Source organism: Aptenodytes patagonicus, chromosome 5 (assembly GCF_965638725.1).
Source record: "Aptenodytes patagonicus chromosome 5, bAptPat1.pri.cur, whole genome shotgun sequence".
Lineage (NCBI taxonomy): Eukaryota > Metazoa > Chordata > Aves > Sphenisciformes > Spheniscidae > Aptenodytes > Aptenodytes patagonicus.
In genome coordinates this window covers 35,006,646-35,024,314 of record NC_134953.1, presented here as the reverse complement: position 1 = coordinate 35,024,314, position 17,669 = coordinate 35,006,646, and the positions used below count along the sequence as shown (strand labels likewise).

Below are 17,669 nucleotides of genomic sequence, written 5' to 3'. Positions count from 1 at the left end.
ACTCCAGGTCCATTTCTTTAGAGACTAGAAAGTCTCCACTCTGTTAGTGTAGCCATTTTGGGTCAGAGCAAAGGTCCATCTATTCCACTGTCTGCCTCCAACAGTGGACCTAACTCCATGCTCAGGGAAAGAGTACAAGAACAAGGTAAACACAAAGTTTCTCCTCCACGTACTCCCTAGCCTGCGACCAATTAGCCTGACAACTGTAAGTTGCAAATTAGTAGAAACTATGAAAAGAACAGAATTAGTGGAACACTAGTATATATAATGTCATACACTAATTCTATAAGCTTTTGTGTAGGAATCAGTGCTGTCCCATGCTACAGTGTACATCTGTACTTATGCTGGGACTCCAAAGAGTTCATCGGCTCCTCCTGCACAGCCTTATCCCCTGAGGGCTTCTGTGCCACCTGACCATCCACTGACCCAACAATTCCCTGGCAGACTTCCTGCTCACGATGTGTTTGAACAGATAACGGACATTTTACTTATTATGCTTTTTGCCAATTGTCCCTCACACTCCTTCAGCCAGCCTTATCATGTTTGTACATTTAACTTGCCAGAGTTTATCATGTCTTCAGTTTTCTTCATCTGGACACCACTTCAGCTTTATGAAGGATGCCTTCTTGCTCCCACAATCTCACTTACCCTGCCAATGCCGGCTTCTTTTCACTTTTCTCAAGTTTTTCTTGATACACAGTTATTTTCTCTGCACTTCCCTTGTGATTTACGGAAGCAATATCCATACTCCCTGAAAGAGTTAGGTCTTCCATCTGTCTTACTTTCAACAAGCTTCCTGATCTGTGTCTAGTTTTCCTTTTCGAAGCTGAGCACAGCAATGGTAGAGAACTCTGGCTTGTCTTACTCCTGCCAGGATGCTGAGTCTAAGCACGTTAAGATCCCCATATCAGGGGAACTCTTCCGTTGTTAGTCTCAACACCATATCCTGCAGACCACTCAGGATTAAAGTCAAGCATTGTGCTCATGGGCTCCTGAACTAGCTGCTCCACAAACCAGCCATTGAGACATCTAAAAATGTATTCTGTCAAGTCTGGATGCAATTTTTGCCTCTTCTAGACTGAGTAACTGAAGTTACTCAGTTACTTCATATCCATACCTACTTACTTCCTCCCTCTACTCAGCCTGTTGTATTGCCATCATGGTCCACTGGTCAGCATCAATATTATATATTCTTCCTACTTAAGTTTGGAACTTCCACCTATGTGAAGTCTGGATTGTTCATTGATGAGATTACCTTGTTAAGCAGTTCAGCTCCAAAGAGTCTTTAATATGCAGAACTACTAGCTATCAGCAAAGCTCACCGCATCCTTCCCGAATACATCATATCATGGGAATGTCCCACTGATCATCATCTTTCCAAGTTTATGACATCTGTGCTGTTAGGATCTCCATAAACAATTAGACATTCCAGTTCCCCAAGTCATTTCTTAGACATCAAGCACTCCCGCAGAGGAGTATCTTGTTTAAACAATCTCTCAATTCTGTCTGTTCCTTGTTTCCTCTTCAACTAGGTTTGACCGTAACACCAACGGAAGGGCTGTGAACCAACAGCACTCAAGGCACGATATGGCAGGGTGGCTGTTGGCAGGGGATTATCAGTAGTAGGCCCTTGACTTGAATTAATTTTCCTCTGAGTGTGAGGAACTTGATTTTGTTGCTTCAAAAAGGCATGCTGCACAGTCCATTTATTTACTCAGGCATTTCCTGAGTGAGTGATCTATACTGTGGAATGGCCCTTTGTTTTTCTTTTTTTCTGGGCAGGGTTATTTTTAAGTAGTCTTCTCCCCCATCTCCCCCCACCCCCAAGGATATCAGCCAGCCAGCACCAGCTTCAGCGCTTCACAGAGAAAGAGGCTTGGTTTTGCAGTGAGGAAAACTTGGGTCTTAGCAATTGAGGAAAAATATCTTCTTACAAAGGTCACAACTCTTAGAAGAATATCTCCTTGTGTTTAAAGTAGAACAGGATATTTAAAATTAAATCAGCTAGGACCTTTGGAGCACCACAGTGTGTTACATGATTCTCCATTTGTATTTTACAATGGTGTATCTTGATTTAAGTGCTTTGGCAGTAAATTAACACAAAACTGGAGCAACATAGTGACAATTTTGATCAAGAAGAAATTTCTCTTTGGTTACCCAAGCGTAAGTTCAAATAAAATTTATAATCACTATGAGAAACATCAAAGCGATTTTTAAACATAGTCTGTACTTCATAAACTGTTCCCACAGAAGTTACTAAAGGTCAGTCTAAAGGTAACTGACCTAATAGTCAAACTTCTGTGTATTTTTTTTATATGTCCCTATTGGCCTATTCGGTAACATTAGTTTTAGCCCAGATTTCAGCCTGATTTCTAGAGCTCCCCACTGGGGCTGCTTCTTAGTCCTGAAGCAGGGTGTAGATTATACAGTAGAGTAGTTTGACTAGATTTCAGTACTGGTTAGCTTTTCTAACTTCTGTTGCACCACAGGGATTCCAGTATTGAACTAAGTACACAGTTTCTGCTTTCTGTGTTGCAATGTTAAATGAACAATTTTAAAACATCCCCAAATATGAATTATATCATTCAGGGGGAGGGGAGACGAAAGAAGGTTTTGCAGTCTCAGTAATGCAGTGAAGCTTTTAGCAAGGAAGATTCAAATTAATAATGCTTCTTACATTTTGCCTATTTGCTAGAAATCTACAAGATGAGAGCAGCAAGCGGGGCTAGCAGAGACACGGTAACTGTGTGAGATAGAAACCCCCCTGCCGTTTAGTCCTTGAGCAGATGATGGAGAGCGGACAGAAGGAAACTCTTCACGCCCCTGTCTTAGCGTGGTCAGAGCTGTACTGAGCACTACAAACTGCTGTAGTCTGGAAGCGTGAGCTTTTTTTTTTTTTCCTTCCCTTTAAAAAGTTTTCAGGAAGTCTGGGGGAGGGGCAATGCCGTTTCTTTTTTGTTATAATGGGCCCCTTTGTGGAGATGGAAGAGGAGAAGAGGTCTGTGTGCCTGTGGTGCGCACGCTTCCCAGTGATTCCCAGGGCGACTTCCCAGGGTAACTTCGCAGGGCTCCTAAAAAGCGCTGGGCCCCTGCGGTGCGGGGAAAAGGGGAGGGGGGCTGGTCCAGGATGGAGCTGATGGTGCTGCTCAATGCTCTGGTTACTCGCCTGCTCTTTGTGTTGCACTCTCTCATCGGGGTCTGGAGAGTGACTGCAGTGAAGAAAGAACCCAAGTACTGGCTGCTGGCACTGCTCAATCTTCTCCTGTGCCTGGAGACAGGGCTCACCCTCAAGTTTAAGCAAGGCAGAGGCTACAAATGGTGAGCATATCCCGCCGGCTCCGACGGAGCCCCTCTTGTTTCTTTGCATGTACTTTGCTGCAGATGTGAGGCTGCCTTCTGCGGCTGCTGCCTGAGAGCAGCGCTGCCCTGGCTTTGTTGCTGCCAAGCTTTTAGGGGATTGCTTTTTCTCCCCTGCTGCACCTGCGGGGTGGGTGGTGAAAAACTGGTAAAGCCCTGGTTAGTCCATTGCCAAATCCAGGGGTCTTTCAGGAGGGACAGTTTTGCAGCAGGCTACTTGGGAGCCACTCTCTGTACAGTTCTGTGTGTGTATCCATACTAACAGCTGAAAAATGTGGTAAAAGTAGCTGCAGGCAAGACGTACATGCCCTAGAGCTGCCGATCCAGTGGGCTGGGGAAGCAGAGGCACACACTCCCTCACAGTGTCACTGGGCACCTCCTAAGCAACAACGTGTCAGGGACAACACGTGTGAGGTGCAGAAGAGTGCTGGGGGGCCCACACAGGCTATTCCATGCAGTCGCCCTGTGTCTCTTACCCCATCCTTGCCATGCCCTGGTTTGCACCTCCTTCCCTGGGACTGCATTCCCTGTCCCTGCTACTTGCAACAGTGCTAACGCCATGCTAGTGCATGAACCAAAACTCTGACAAATAAAAGACGAGCAGCAACCACTCTTGCAATACAGCAAGTGGCTTAAATATTTGGATTTGAGAGGCTATTCCAGAGGGGAACTTTCATGCATGAAAGGCTGCCTGAGAAATAAACAAAGAAGTTAGTCATAGCAGAGTTTGCCCAAGCACATGAGTTTTTACATGCATCTAAAGAATTACTGCAGTCATCTACAGCTCATCAGTGCTCAGTCAGCCAAAACAAATGCTCTGTAAAAAGGAAGGGTTCATGTAACTAATTGTCAAGATTTCACTAGGACCTTTTATTTTTAAAAACCTCGAACTGCAGGCAGGCCCTGAGACAAATCCAGGACAAAAAAAGCCCAGAAATATTTCAGTGATCTTAAATTCCTGTCCATTGCAACCTGTGAAACTCATTAACAGAAGCAGTGTTCTGTGACAATTCACACAAGTGTTCCATGCTCTAAAATTGAATGTAGTAAAAGCAGTGACAAAGTCTGGGACACAGGAAAATGTGTGCAGAGCTCCAAATGCAGTTATGAGACAGAGGCAGAGTGAGCAGACCCGATTCACTAGGGAGAGGAGGCAGCAGCAGAGATTTCATGAATACTTACTATGGCAGCTTTTGGAAAATCCAAAGAAAAACAGATACAAAAAGCAGATCCATTTTAGATGAATACATGTGCTAGAAGATTGGGCTAAATTTAGCTAGAAAGAAATTTTGAAAATGGATGTGGTCCAGCACTTTAAGCAGCACAGTAAAGTACATTTATAGGTAAGAACTGTAGACAAATGGCCAGCATCTATTTGTATCAGGGTAACTTTCTGCTCTGGTGGAAAACACTCACATTCAGAACAGACAATATCATCTACATTTATAGAAACAACTCCATAGACAATCACTGATCCAGGCAACGGGCAGTCTGTGCCACAGAACTCTCCTGCCTCCAAGAGCCTCATATTCTCTCCATTCTTTATTGACAGAAGACTTACTTATTACACCAGCACAAAAAATTAAATGGCACATGTAGAAAAAAAAATATTATTGTGGGCCTGGCCACGTAATGTTTCCTCTAGATTGCTGCTTCTGAAAGAAAGGCAGGGTTAAAGCCCCTGAAGTCTCCTGGCCTGATCTGGTATCATTAGCTCAGTATTGCCAACCTGCCAGCTGGATGGATTTTTCATGTGCTCAAGCACTACAGGAAATACTGTAAAATATGTTCGTTCTCCCATTCAAATGAGAGGTGTGTTCTCTCCCAAAATAACCAGGCTAAAATCCCACAGAATCACTAACTTAAAAAAAAAAAGCAAACAACAAAAAACACCACCACCAAAACAAACACCACCCCCTCACTCCCTCTCCCCCCCAAAAAACCCCCCCAGAACGAAAAAATAAAACACACACAGAAACAAAAAAAAAAAACCCACCCGAACCAGGACTATCTTATTTAGAGGGGAATGATTGAAACATTTCATAGCAGCACAGCAACCCAGTCATTTTCCTGAGCAGCAGGGTTTTTTCTTTTCCTCAATACTTAATCTCCACTGGAAAAGTCATGATTACAAAAATAAAGGTACATTCAGGATAGGAACAAACAATAAATGCAACAACATTTGACCAAAACATTTCTGCAGTTACATTCTTATAAGCAATTTAAATTCACTGCAGAATGTGCCAATGACAGGATAGAAGGAATCAAACAAGTATCCTGAGTTTGAGTCCACTGCCCTGTCTTGGGCCAGTACATATATGTGATGCAAAGGCTGCTGTGTGTCTCAGCAGCATTGCAGTGATGCTCACTCCGTACTACGGCAGAGCTAGATGGAACATTAGTGGCATCAGACCTCGCTCCTACTCCAAAAGGATAGGAATTGCCAAAAAAACCCACCCCAAACAAAACTGTCACGTTTAATAAGAAAACATCAGCAACCCTCACAAGAATCAGTGCTTGCAGAAGGAGTAATGAAACCTCTGTAGTACTTTTGAATAAACTCAGCTCAAGAAGCTGAAGAGAATAAAGCTTCACCATCATAAGTTATATAGAAGACTGACAGGGAGGGAAGAACTAGAGACAGAAATCCTAAAGAATTATACAATTGCCAGCACAAATGGGCAACAAGGCCAAGACCCATTTTCATAAACCATTTTAGCCTGCACTGAAAGACCTCCTACTGAAGAAATGCTTGTTTTAGGCAAACTGATGCTAGTTCTACCTTTCCTGTGTCAATGCACAGGATTCTGATCAACAGCCTTTATCCCAGCATCATTCAGTGAAATGACTCAATGTATTAATTCACCCTCCATGAAATCAGAAAGAGCATGTTAGCTAGAGGCTTTTTTTTATTATTATTTTAAGTACAGAGAATGCTGTGATGGAAATACAAACAGCAAAGTGCCTTTGGTTAGTTCCTAAAAAGAGATTTTATTTAAACTTCCATATATGATCTTAGATGAATATACAAATAAACCTATGATTCATAATACTGCCAGCATAAGGAATTCAGCAAGAATAGCAACTCTTATTTGCAGTTACCCTACTTCTTAATATCCCATACGGCAGCAGGCACAAGTTACTTTTCAATGCAGATAATGATAAGCTATATGGTATTTACAATGCGATATAATACCAAGCTATCTTTTCTTTTCCTTTACAGGTTTTCACCAGCAATATTTTTATATCTGATTTGCACAGTACCATCACTATGGCTATTAGAAATTCATCATGGGACACAGGTATTTATTATGAGACAAGATGGACTAGTTTGAAATTGATGCATTATTTGACGGATTAGATTTGGGCATACACACAGAAGTCTTCCAGGTCTTGTTCCAATTTTCTATTTTATGCTGGTGGGTCTCCCAATCCAGCTACAGCTATACTATGACGACTGTGCATTTCCTAAATATCAAATAATGACACACACCCCCATTCCTAGCTAAAAATGAGACCATTTATTTGTATTTGACTGGGGAACCAAGGACTAGAAGCTTGAAAAACAGCCTTTCACCCCCAGGTTTACCAGCTTGAGTCTTGCTCAGGATGGTGAAAGAATTTCATTGCTTTAGAGGCCTTTGTAAAGTAACGTATGAGTTTTGCAGCACTTACAGGCAGATATCACAACTCCAAGCAAGCCAAAACTGAGACAGGTGTCAGTGAAAGGGGTCTTAAACTCAAATTACCTTGTATTTGCTGCAACCTGGGAGAATACTCACAGATTGCTACCACAGATAGCTGGCACGGTAATTTTTCTGTCAGTGTTTATATCCTTTCTTTGTTCATGCTGTATAGTAATCTGGGAGGGAGGTGTCTGGATTCCAATTCAGGACTAAAATAGGCAGTAAAATTTTTAAAGGCAATTGTTCTTTTGGCAGATGGGGTCAGTTAGGGCCAGAACAGAGCCACCTAGCCCAGAAGCCCACGCCGAGTGAACCATCTCCCCATGCAGGCTGCTTTCGAGTCTCCATAGCACTTCCACATAGCGAAAAGGGGATTTTGTCTGTCCCAGCATTTGCACATATGCAGTACCTTACATCCACAGCAGAAAAGGACCTGATAGGAACAAGAGCAAAAAGTAACAGAAGAAAATACATAAATTAGACTAAGAAGACATAGTGCCTCATTTTCTCCTTCGAAACATTGTTAGAGCCCACAGAAGCATAATCAAATATTCAAAATTGTGTTTACACTGAAAATGCCTGAGGCTTTTTCTAAATACAGCAGCAGGAATTTATTGTCTTCTTGTTTTGCCAAATCTCCTTAAACAGTCACAGACAGGTAATGTGGATATTGAGAACATTTGTCATAGTTAAATCTGGTCCAAGAAACAGGCTAATTCCGTAGTCAAAGGCAGCAGTTTATTTCCCAAAATGATGTTAGAACATGGCATACTTTGTTCTTATTGATATACTGCTACTGTGAATTAAAGAGGGAGTATATCAAGTTAACAGCTTAGTTTATACCTGGAGAGATAGGATAGAGAGTTCTGGAAACACACAATCTAATAGATTCAAAAACAATACCTCCAGAAGGGGAGCAGCCCTCCTAACAATTAATCTCAAACCCGGCAGCCAGACTAGTGCTACTTCTCCTACGAAAGTATTGCTGGGATTTTCATTATTAAAATACTAACAGAATGGGTAATTATGCAGTTGCTAGATCCACACATTTAATATATCCACCATGAAAACAGTCTGTGGCCTTTAAAGCAGTAGAACTTTGATCTCATGTCGAATCTCTAGCAGGAAACATCAACTGCTTGTGTCAGTGCTGTTATTTAAGGCATGTGCTAATATGCAGTCTCTCCTCCTGAAGGCAGAGGCCATTCTGCCTCTCTGAGTAGTGCAGAACTCGATATGAGTAATACCATTCATATATCAACAGTGAAATACTGACTGCATAGAAAGTACTGCTTTGCGGTAAAGTATTTGGGGATGAAGTGCATGTTTGGGAGAGACTATAAAGTAAATTGAACTGTATTGAGTGAAAAAATTGCTGTCTGCAAAATAGAGTGGCAAAAAAATTAAAACCATTTAATCCATTAAAAAAACCAAACATTCTTTCTTCATAACGTATAAGATCTCAGATAAACCAATACCTGTTACCTTTTCAAATGCCTGGTGCATCACTGCCACAGAAAGCAATAACTGACCACCGTTTGCAGGGCTTACCTGCCTACCAGTGCTGTAGTCGATGTAGGCTTCCCAGTCAGTAATAAGATAGGTACTTGGTAAACCTTGTAATTATTTTTAACCACCTTAACTTGAACATTTTAAGGAAATAGTCAATATTACTGCCTATTCCCTCAGCCTTATTCTGAGGTGGGATTCTCTTACCAGCTAAAATTCTAATATATCACTCTTCTAAAAGTGATCTTACATCTTTCACCATTTCTTCCCTCCCATACCCATTTTCTTCCTCAATTTGGAAAACAGCTTAAGCAATCTTTTCTCCCTGTTTTACGTTTCAGCTTTCCTATGTAAGCAAAATGAAGCAGTCACGGTTGCTTTGGATTTCTGACATCACACCTGTTACTGTAGGGACGGCAACACTGTTTCCAGCAAGAAAGGCTGGAATTGTAGAGAGCAAGTGGGGTACCTGTTGCCTGGCAGAGGGCCCGCTCCAGGGAAGGGCTAGCCTCTTCCACAATGTACTCAGGCTGCCAGCCTCCACGCACCTTAACGGGATTGAGGGTACTCTGCCCTGGTATTCAAGTGTCAGTTTTACTTACCATCTTAATGCTGGACCCATTGCAAAAAGTTGTAGCTAACCTCGTTTTTATTTGGGACTAATGGATTGTGAATAACATGCAAATAGAAATTTGCTGAATTAGTTCGGTGTTTCAGGAGTTCCCCGTGCACTGACAGTGAGCTCTCTGCAGGCCACACACTAGGACAACACCATGTCACGCAACGCAGTTTCCATTTTGATTAGATGTTTTATAAATCAGAGGAATGTAAGCTTCGTCTCAGAAGAAACAAAGGAAGTAAACCAAGCTAGAATTTATGCAAAATGTGTACAATTTCTTCCTGTTTTATTTTTGCACAGTAAAAAAAAAAAGCGCATTTTTGTTTAGCTAAGCACACAGCCTCGATACCTAGGAGTAACTGGGCTCTAGCAGTAAAGAGGTAAACCACGTTTATCAACTGCCTGTGAAACTTAGTATTCACTTTTTCCTTGTCACATTCCCATTAAGTCACTGCATATACATAATTGGATAGGCAAATATGCCTGGCACCAACAGTCCTATTTACATGCATATACACCATGAAAATAAAGGCTCTTCTCCAAACTTTCGAGTGAATCACCACCACAATCACCACTTAATAAATATTCAGAGAGAAACAAACCAAAACAAGATATGAACATACATAAATTAAACATCAGGAGTCTACTTAAACGACTGGCTTTGCAGCTGCAGTTTTCCATTTCCTGCCTGCGTGCAGTTGAGAAGAGATACGGACCCGGCCCTGAGGAGTGCCATTCAGTCAGGGTTTGTGGAGCCTTGCACTGAAATAGTAACCCTCCATTCAGCTGGAAGTAGTTGCAAAAATTACATATAGGGAGCCTACAAAAGGCACTGATAAAATGAACTAATTTTCTTAAAGAAGTATTCTCTGCACCTTTATGCCACTAGAAAAAAAAAAAAAAAAAAGATCCCCCTTGCAAGCCACCTGGAAGCTGTGGCATGCTTTCCTCCACCTCCTTCCAGCAGTGTGAGTTGCTGACTCCCGCAGCTCCTCTGCCCTGGTGTGCAGGTTAAGCGGACCGGCTGCTCTGGAGCCGTGAGAGCTATCTGCTCTGTATTGTCGGCATGGGGAGAGCCACGGCATCTGCTGAGAGGCACCTATGCACCTTGCTACCTACCATTTCACTCCTGTCCTTCAGCCACCTGATTTACTTGCTGGGAGTTCTCACAGTGTTTGGGAAGGGATTTCCACCACCCTTACACATACAGGAAATGCAGCAGGCTGCCCTACGTGGGTCCCGCCTCAAATCTGGCAAATTCCTCTCTGAGCAACAGGGCTTTAAAAAACAAACAAAAAATTTCCAAACTCTGATGTGACGTTTAATGCAAGTTCATGGCTCCCTTCCTCTTACCCCTGCCAGACCAGGCAAGGGGGCGGAAGAGTCGGCTCAAATGCAGATTTAATGACAAACTAAATGCTGTCATGGTGAATTAGCCTTCCTCCTCCAGCACAATTTAGTATTCCCTTTGCCCGACCCAGGCTACTTGTTACAAGGTAGATATTCCTTAATACTCTGGGGTGGCTACCCCGGTTATGCAATATTTTTAGGTCATGGTCTCCTCAGCCGACTGTGTCACGCTGCCTGTGGGGGTTAATCAGAAAGGCTGACTTTGACCTTCTGGGCTGGTCTCCATAGGCCTTAGACTTTTTCCTACAATCAACAGATAAAAAGGCTTCTCCAGAGCACCAGTTATATTTCATTTCTGAAACAATCTCTGAACAAGCTGTTCTGTCTCTCTCCTTTGGTTGAAGGGCTAACCCAGGGAGATTTGCCCCGCAAGGCTGTGGCCGGCAGAGTACCAGCCCCTCCATCTCACTGTCTCCATGCCCAGAACTTTAGACTTCCCTCCTCCAAATGGAATTATCATGTTCCCCACACCTGTGTGTCAATCTTTCAACACTCTCATACCTACTGTCCAAATAAGGCAAGCATTCAGTTTAGGAGCCTTTACCACCAATTATAAGAGTAACAAGCACTGAATTTTTTCCAGATTTTTCAGACCACGGGAAGTTGCTCCATTTATCTATGACAAGGTCAGGCAAGAGGCAGCATTTACCCAGATACTGAACAACATTATCAGAGACCAAGTAAAGTATCAGTGGAATCTGAAATTTGCTAGAATGTGACATTTGCTGGAAAAATGTTGCCTTTATATTGGCAGGCATTATGCTGAACACAGCTACTCAGTATGCACTAGAACACGTTCCAATTGTTGCAGAAAATCACTCCCTGCGAAATAAAATGGTGGGGGGCCCAGTGGAGAAATGCAAATCATCTGGTGTTCTCTGGCACAAATAGGACAGGATGAAAGTCTTTAAGAACAGCATGGTTTGATTTTCTAATTATCCCTTTTTTATTACAATGAAGGGAGATGTTAAGGGATTGTTATAAAGATAGATTTTAGAACCATACCCCAGTTGCTCCAGGGCCAGCCTTGGGGGTGAAGGTAGAAGGGCAGTGCAGTAGACCTCAGATGGGACACAGTCCCACCACTGGTTTACTGCAGTTGAAGTAACAGTATGTTTTAGCCAACATTCAATTTCCCAGAGCACTGGGTACTTGGAGAAAGTAAAAAACGGCTGTTTTTCTAGTCTGCAGGGATAGGTGACAACACAGGACCATTTTTCTTAATTATTCCTGAATCTCATCTCTCATATTAAGAATTTCCTTGCAGAGTAAGGCACACCTGCTGGGAGGGGGGGGAGGGAGCAGGGCAGAGAATACAACCCAAATATCCTACCCCAACTATTCATTTCAGCCTTGAGGGAAGTCATACAGAAGAATGAAATAATGGCATTTTTAGAGAACTTTTTCTGGATAGTAAAGATGAGAAGCAGGTATTCTGAGAAAAGGTTTGAATATAGAGACTGATCATGACCAATTTTTACCCTATTTTACTCTTTTAGCCAGAGAGAGCCTATGTAGGAAACCCAATAGCCTGTTCAGGAAAGCTGCAGGCAGATCACATTCAAAGAGTGTGGTTTTAACAGCACAAAGGTGTCACCTGCTTCATCAGCCTTTGAATTTACATCCCCTTCTACAGTACAATCCTACACTTTCTCAGGGACAGGGACCTACCAACACATCACTCCCCTCCTCATGAGAGGAATTCCTCCCTTCTGAACAAGAAGGGAATTTCATTCAGAGTGAGCACGTACCTTTGTAAACATCGACTGACTTTCACAAATGAACCCTCTCCAGTTCAGCAAAACAGGACTCTTTCAGCCACCGAGCACATCTGCTCCCTGTGCGGGATGTTTATGCATGTGTGATGTTTTTGTTCACAACAGTACTGTGGTAATGAGCCCGGAGCAGTTCAGGTGAATGTCAGCAACCAAGACTTCAATCAATCCAGAGACAGCAGTCATGGAAGCGAGGGAACAGACCACCACATCATTCAGACGGTGGGACACCTTTTCCTATTCCTAGTAGAGATCTTACGATATTAGAGCAATTAGAGAGGACTGTTGCGTCTATTTGGGCAAGCTTCTCACACAGTGATTAAAACTAAAAGAAAGAAAAAATAGTTTCAGAAAACCATATTGTAAAAGTTGCCTACAGCATACTGCATACTAACTATTGTTGGTAGGAAAAGTCTCTGTGTGAAGAGGAGACTCTCCTACCATTCTCTTCCAAATCTCAGTAATTGAATTTAGAAAGTGTCTGGGGGATGGTTCTGCAAAGGATAATGCTCAGCTGAAAAATGAGAACAGGAGGAGTAGCACACAGAGAAAAACTTGCTATTCGTTACCAAAGTTTGTATTAATGTGCCTTTTTCAAATTATGCCTGCCACATAGAAATTATTTGCTTTAATACAGTGTGAAGGAGAACAAAAGCAGGCTTGAGGATGAATACAGTTTCTGAAGGTACCTATAATGTCAGTCCCCTGAAGTTACAGTATGTTATTGTTGTTGTCTTTTAAACAGGCTAAAGTCTTTGTGAATCAGCTCTCCACAATCTGTGAGACTGTGTGGACACTGGCCCTCCACCAAACTTTTCTACTGCTACTAGTAATTGGGAGATGGCTTCTCCCCATTGGAGTTGAAATCACCCGGGATCAGTTGTCTCAGCTGCTTCTCATGTTTGTGGGAACAGCAGCAGATATACTTGAATTTGCTAGTGAAACCTTGGACATCGAAGATGTTCGGTAAGGACTATTTGCTGACATAAATAATTTGCATAGTGCAAGATACTTGTTTTGTTTGAAGATTTGTTTGTGCGATCTGCGGTGTTCAGACTAGTGGAACTGTATTTCCCACAGGTAACAGAAGGCTACGTTCAAGGGCTCTGTTTTCCTACTCTCACCTTTCCCTCTGTAAAAGGCCTAACAGTCCTATGAGCTTTGTTAGGGATTATTCATCTGTTGCCAGCAGAGAAGCGTGTTGCATCCTTCACAATAAAAGGGTACAAAGAGCCAAACAACTAGCATAACTGCCACGCAGCATCAGTTCTTACAGCTACAGGAGCTGAAACACTGGATACACAGTAAGCCTCTTTCAGGTTAATGAATTGTTTTAGACTAGCAAGGAAGCAACTAGAGTTTGCTTTAGTGATTCATTATCCAAGTTGCTTCTTTGGTTATCTCATATGTTCTTTCTTCATGATAGAATGACAAAGTGTTCAAAGATAAGAAGAAAGAGAATGGCATAGTCTGGTGTGAATTTTCAACATTATGATCTCTCCCAGAGAAAGTGAGCCCATGTCCCCCTCGCAGCACTGAGAGATGAGCTGTGAACATCCATCATAAAGAAAAAGAATCACAGGAGAGGTTCATCCTCTCTTACAGACATACTTTTTTTTTTTTTTTTTAAATATCAAAGAAAAGGTTTGGCAGCAGGAAAAGCAGTCCTTCCCACTTGGCAGAGAAGCTTCAGGCTTGCAAGAAATGTGTAATCACTACAAGGGTAAAGATATCTCCTCTAAGCCACAGAGTCAATTTCCATATGCTTATCATTATAACGTTAGCATCAGATATTTAGTGTAATTACACAGCTGGAACGCGTGGCCTGAACAGCAAAAATTCTATACCAAAAGGTGCCTCTGTTTTCCTTAGTCTTACATTTCAAGAGTATGCATTAATCAATCACTGTTTCGCTCAACCACCCTTTAAATGACATTACAAATACTACAGGAAACATTTTTGTTATCACATAAGGAAACTGCATCTTCACTGTTACCACTTTTTTCCCCTCCCATAGGAAGAATTATGCTCTCATAAATGCAATTCTTGCTGTATGGACCTGGAGTATGTTACAGTTTCCACTTGATCTCGCAGGTTAGTACTTGCACATAGACAAGAAAAGAGAACAAGTGCTTTAAGTTTTTGCTGGCATGTCTTGTGGCTGTGCGCACGCTACAGGCTGTACCAAGGACTTCTGGTGGAGAGCAATTCATATGACAATGATGGTTTTTGAAGAAAGCCCATTGTGGTTTCTTTTGAGGAAACACTTGTTTCTGGCTAACCTCTGACCTCCCTGATAAAACTCTCCACTTCCAGAAAAAACTGGAGTTGCAATATTGTATTGGAGCATCTGCTCCAGTTGCCCGTTACTTGCCTTAAACTTCACTATGTGAGCTCTCAAATTAGATCTGGTCTTGGATTATATTATGGCTCCAGTCTGGGTAGGTTGCTAGATCCTACAGAGAGATAGGCTATCATTAACCACAGGGGACAGCACAGCCAAGAGCACAGGGGCGGTTATCACAGGAGAAATTGCCTAATCACAGGGAAGCTAAAGGATGATATAAAGTTGGGACTATGCACTCTGATCTTAAACTGAAAGGCCCAACATTCAGCAAGCTCAGGCTGGCATTTGTCCCTAGGCAGAAAGGGCTTCTCTATGTCCAAGAAGAATAATGAAAGCCACTTCAGTCATCATCTGTTCCAACCATTTTGGCCTCCAATCACTACAGGTTTGCAATTCAACTATACCAGTCCTAAGATACATTATCCTCACTAGCATCTATATAAAATTGATGACTATGTTGACACACTGATTAAAATAATAAATGAATAAAATAATGAAAAATGATTCCAGGAATTTTTCATTAGCCTTTTCTTCATGGACAGCACTAGGCTTTGTTTTCAACACTGAAGTTATGAAAATATTTCAGCTCAGCAGCTCACCTTCTGAAAAAACTGATGCCACCGCATTTCAGATTTATCACAGCTAAAATTCTTGTTAAAATATATTCTGTTAAAGATGCACAACACTCAGGTTTAAAAACAAACAAACAAACAAAAAATATACCACCCATACACATCACCACTACCCAAATAAATTAATGCTGTGATTGTTTAAGCACTGTTTGAATTTAAGTGAAGTAACCTGTTGTACTATGCATTTTTTCTCTGGCTATTGCTTTTCTGCTTATTTAATTACATTTACCAGTTAAAAATTAAGTTATTGAACACACATTGCCCTGAAATTTACTATAGGTACAGTTTATTTTAGGTAGTCCTATACAGTTGCACAGATAGTACTTTTTATTCAAGCATCAGTATGTTTACTCACACAAACATGACATAAAATAGAAATTTATAGGCACTTATTATTGGACTACAGCAATGCAGTTAGGACTATTAAACAGCAACAGCACAAAAACGTATTAAAAAATTAGCTGCTGCTGAAGCTTTGCCTAATGGATTCAGCAAATTTCTACATTCTACAACTCATTTTCCACTCGAGTCTCATCTTTTTTTTTTTTTTTTTTTTTGTTCCCCAGCGTTGACTCAAACAATAGAATTCTTTTGGTAAGCTGAAACATTTGGTGGTTGTTACTGCATCACAAGTAGCTGTGTTTTTTAAACTAATGAAATCCCGCTGCCTGAGAGACAGGTTAGTTAAGCTACATGCATTTTCATAAGAGGCAGCCGTATTTACCATGCACAAACCCTTCTGATGATCCTTCTCTAGACACCACGCCACAAAGAGCATTCTAGCCCACCACCACTTTTATAGCCAAGGGGAACACATCCATGCAAGTTCCAGCAGTTGCATGCAATTTCCTACCCAGAAGGCTAAGAATGAGTGACTGTGGCTCAAGTCTTATATGCAAGCAGCGACCACAGTTTCTTCCTGTCCATAATGCTCGATATTGCTCCACACTGACAAGACTTACTCTTACTATGACACATGAAAAAGGCAATGGCTATCTGGTGAATCTTTTAAAAGCAAGGTCTTGGACAGCCTGGAACAAATTGAAGTGCTACAGCTCAGGCTGTTCCCATTCAGCACGCTAGGTTTTTTCCTTAAAGATACGTATTAGCCTAGTATGTTGATTGAACAGAAAAGTGTCTGGGGAAGTTGTTACAGAAGATTAGGTGATCTACTTCTGCTTCTTGTTTTAAGAGTGTATAAATACTGATAGCTTTGTGGGATAGAAAAGGGGAAGCGGCTTTTGGTCCTGTTTGGTGGACCACGTAAGTGCTTGCTTAACATGAGCTTACTGTGTTTTGCTGAAACAGATCCCAGAAATGGGATATGCTTTATGTTGAATTGTCCACTGTTGAATGCATTTATAATCCAGGGTACCCTGGATTCTAACTGCCCTTTAGGCCAATCCTGGCTCAATTTGAGAGAGTTGTTTTAACATAACTGTGTTTTATTTCCAGTACAGCATATTGGCTGCAAACCAACTGCGTCGACTAGGCAGATCCCCAGCCTGCTGCTGTGCAGGTACAGCGCAGAACTGTGGAACATCGGGGTCAGCCTTTTCATACAGGATGGTCCCTTCTTCATTGTGCGTTCAATCCTGATGGGCCACTTCAGAATATTCAATCAGATGCTGGTGTTTTTTACAGCTAAGAATATCTTAGTTGTGACTCTACAATTTTATCGTTTGGCAGTGATAACGTTAGACTTTCGTGCTACCATTCTGCAGAAGAGCAGGAAAGGAGAAGTCAGCTGTTGCCCATGTGAGCCTTATGAAGCTAGTACTCATGCTACCACTGACCAAGATACCGAAATGAAAGGGTTTGTTGCTTTTCCTCCAAAAGAGGAATCCCAAGCTCTATCAGAAGATCAGTGAGCACAGTTACTGACTTGAAAGAGGTTGCATTTCCCACAGCTTCTTCAGAAGGGCTTAGCCTATTTCTATGATCAAACACACCTTGAGTGAGTGCCTAAGTCATCTCTTCCACCAAGAGATCAATAATTTCTTCTACATTGTAGGGGAAATTTCTGAAGCAAAGTCAGAAATGGGACATTTTTGTATCCACTTGTATGCTGGGTTTTGATTAGTTCCCTATTATATTATCCACAGGGATTTTGTAGCCATAGTTTGTAGTAGCAAGAAAGGTTTGGCACACTAACGAAGTTTGTTATTACCTTCGGTGGCACTGTGCTAACATATGTACTCGCATGTATTCAAACAGAAGGACAAGCTGATCCATTATGGGAAGTATGGAAGCATTTAGCTCTACTTCAACTTCAATAGTTGGGCTATAACTAGAGTGTGATGTTCACTGTGTATGGGAGCAACTTCAGCAACG

At 41.8% G+C, this 17,669-nt stretch overlaps 1 protein-coding gene across 1 annotated transcript; it reads left to right on the top strand.

The window, feature by feature from the left end:
* Positions 1-3,127: 3,127 nt before the first annotated feature.
* Positions 3,128-17,304, top strand: TMEM26 (transmembrane protein 26). Its single transcript, XM_076338152.1, has 6 exons — positions 3,128-3,318; positions 6,581-6,659; positions 12,465-12,578; positions 13,102-13,322; positions 14,374-14,450; positions 16,791-17,304. Exons 1-6 carry the CDS (start codon positions 3,128-3,130, stop codon positions 17,204-17,206), a joined length of 1,098 nt encoding a protein of 365 aa, XP_076194267.1. The 3' UTR covers positions 17,207-17,304.
* Positions 17,305-17,669: the final 365 nt, after the last annotated feature.

Bases quoted from the DNA above. Each gene is read 5' to 3' on its own strand.
- TMEM26 (XM_076338152.1), top strand. From the start codon at position 3,128: ATGGAGCTGATGGTGCTGCTCAATGCTCTGGTTACTCGCCTGCTCTTT. The intron at 3,319-6,580 runs GTGAGCATATCC...TTTCCTTTACAG, and splicing joins CAAGGCAGAGGCTACAAATG to GTTTTCACCAGCAATATTTT. The intron at 12,579-13,101 runs GTGGGACACCTT...TCTTTTAAACAG, and splicing joins ACCACCACATCATTCAGACG to GCTAAAGTCTTTGTGAATCA.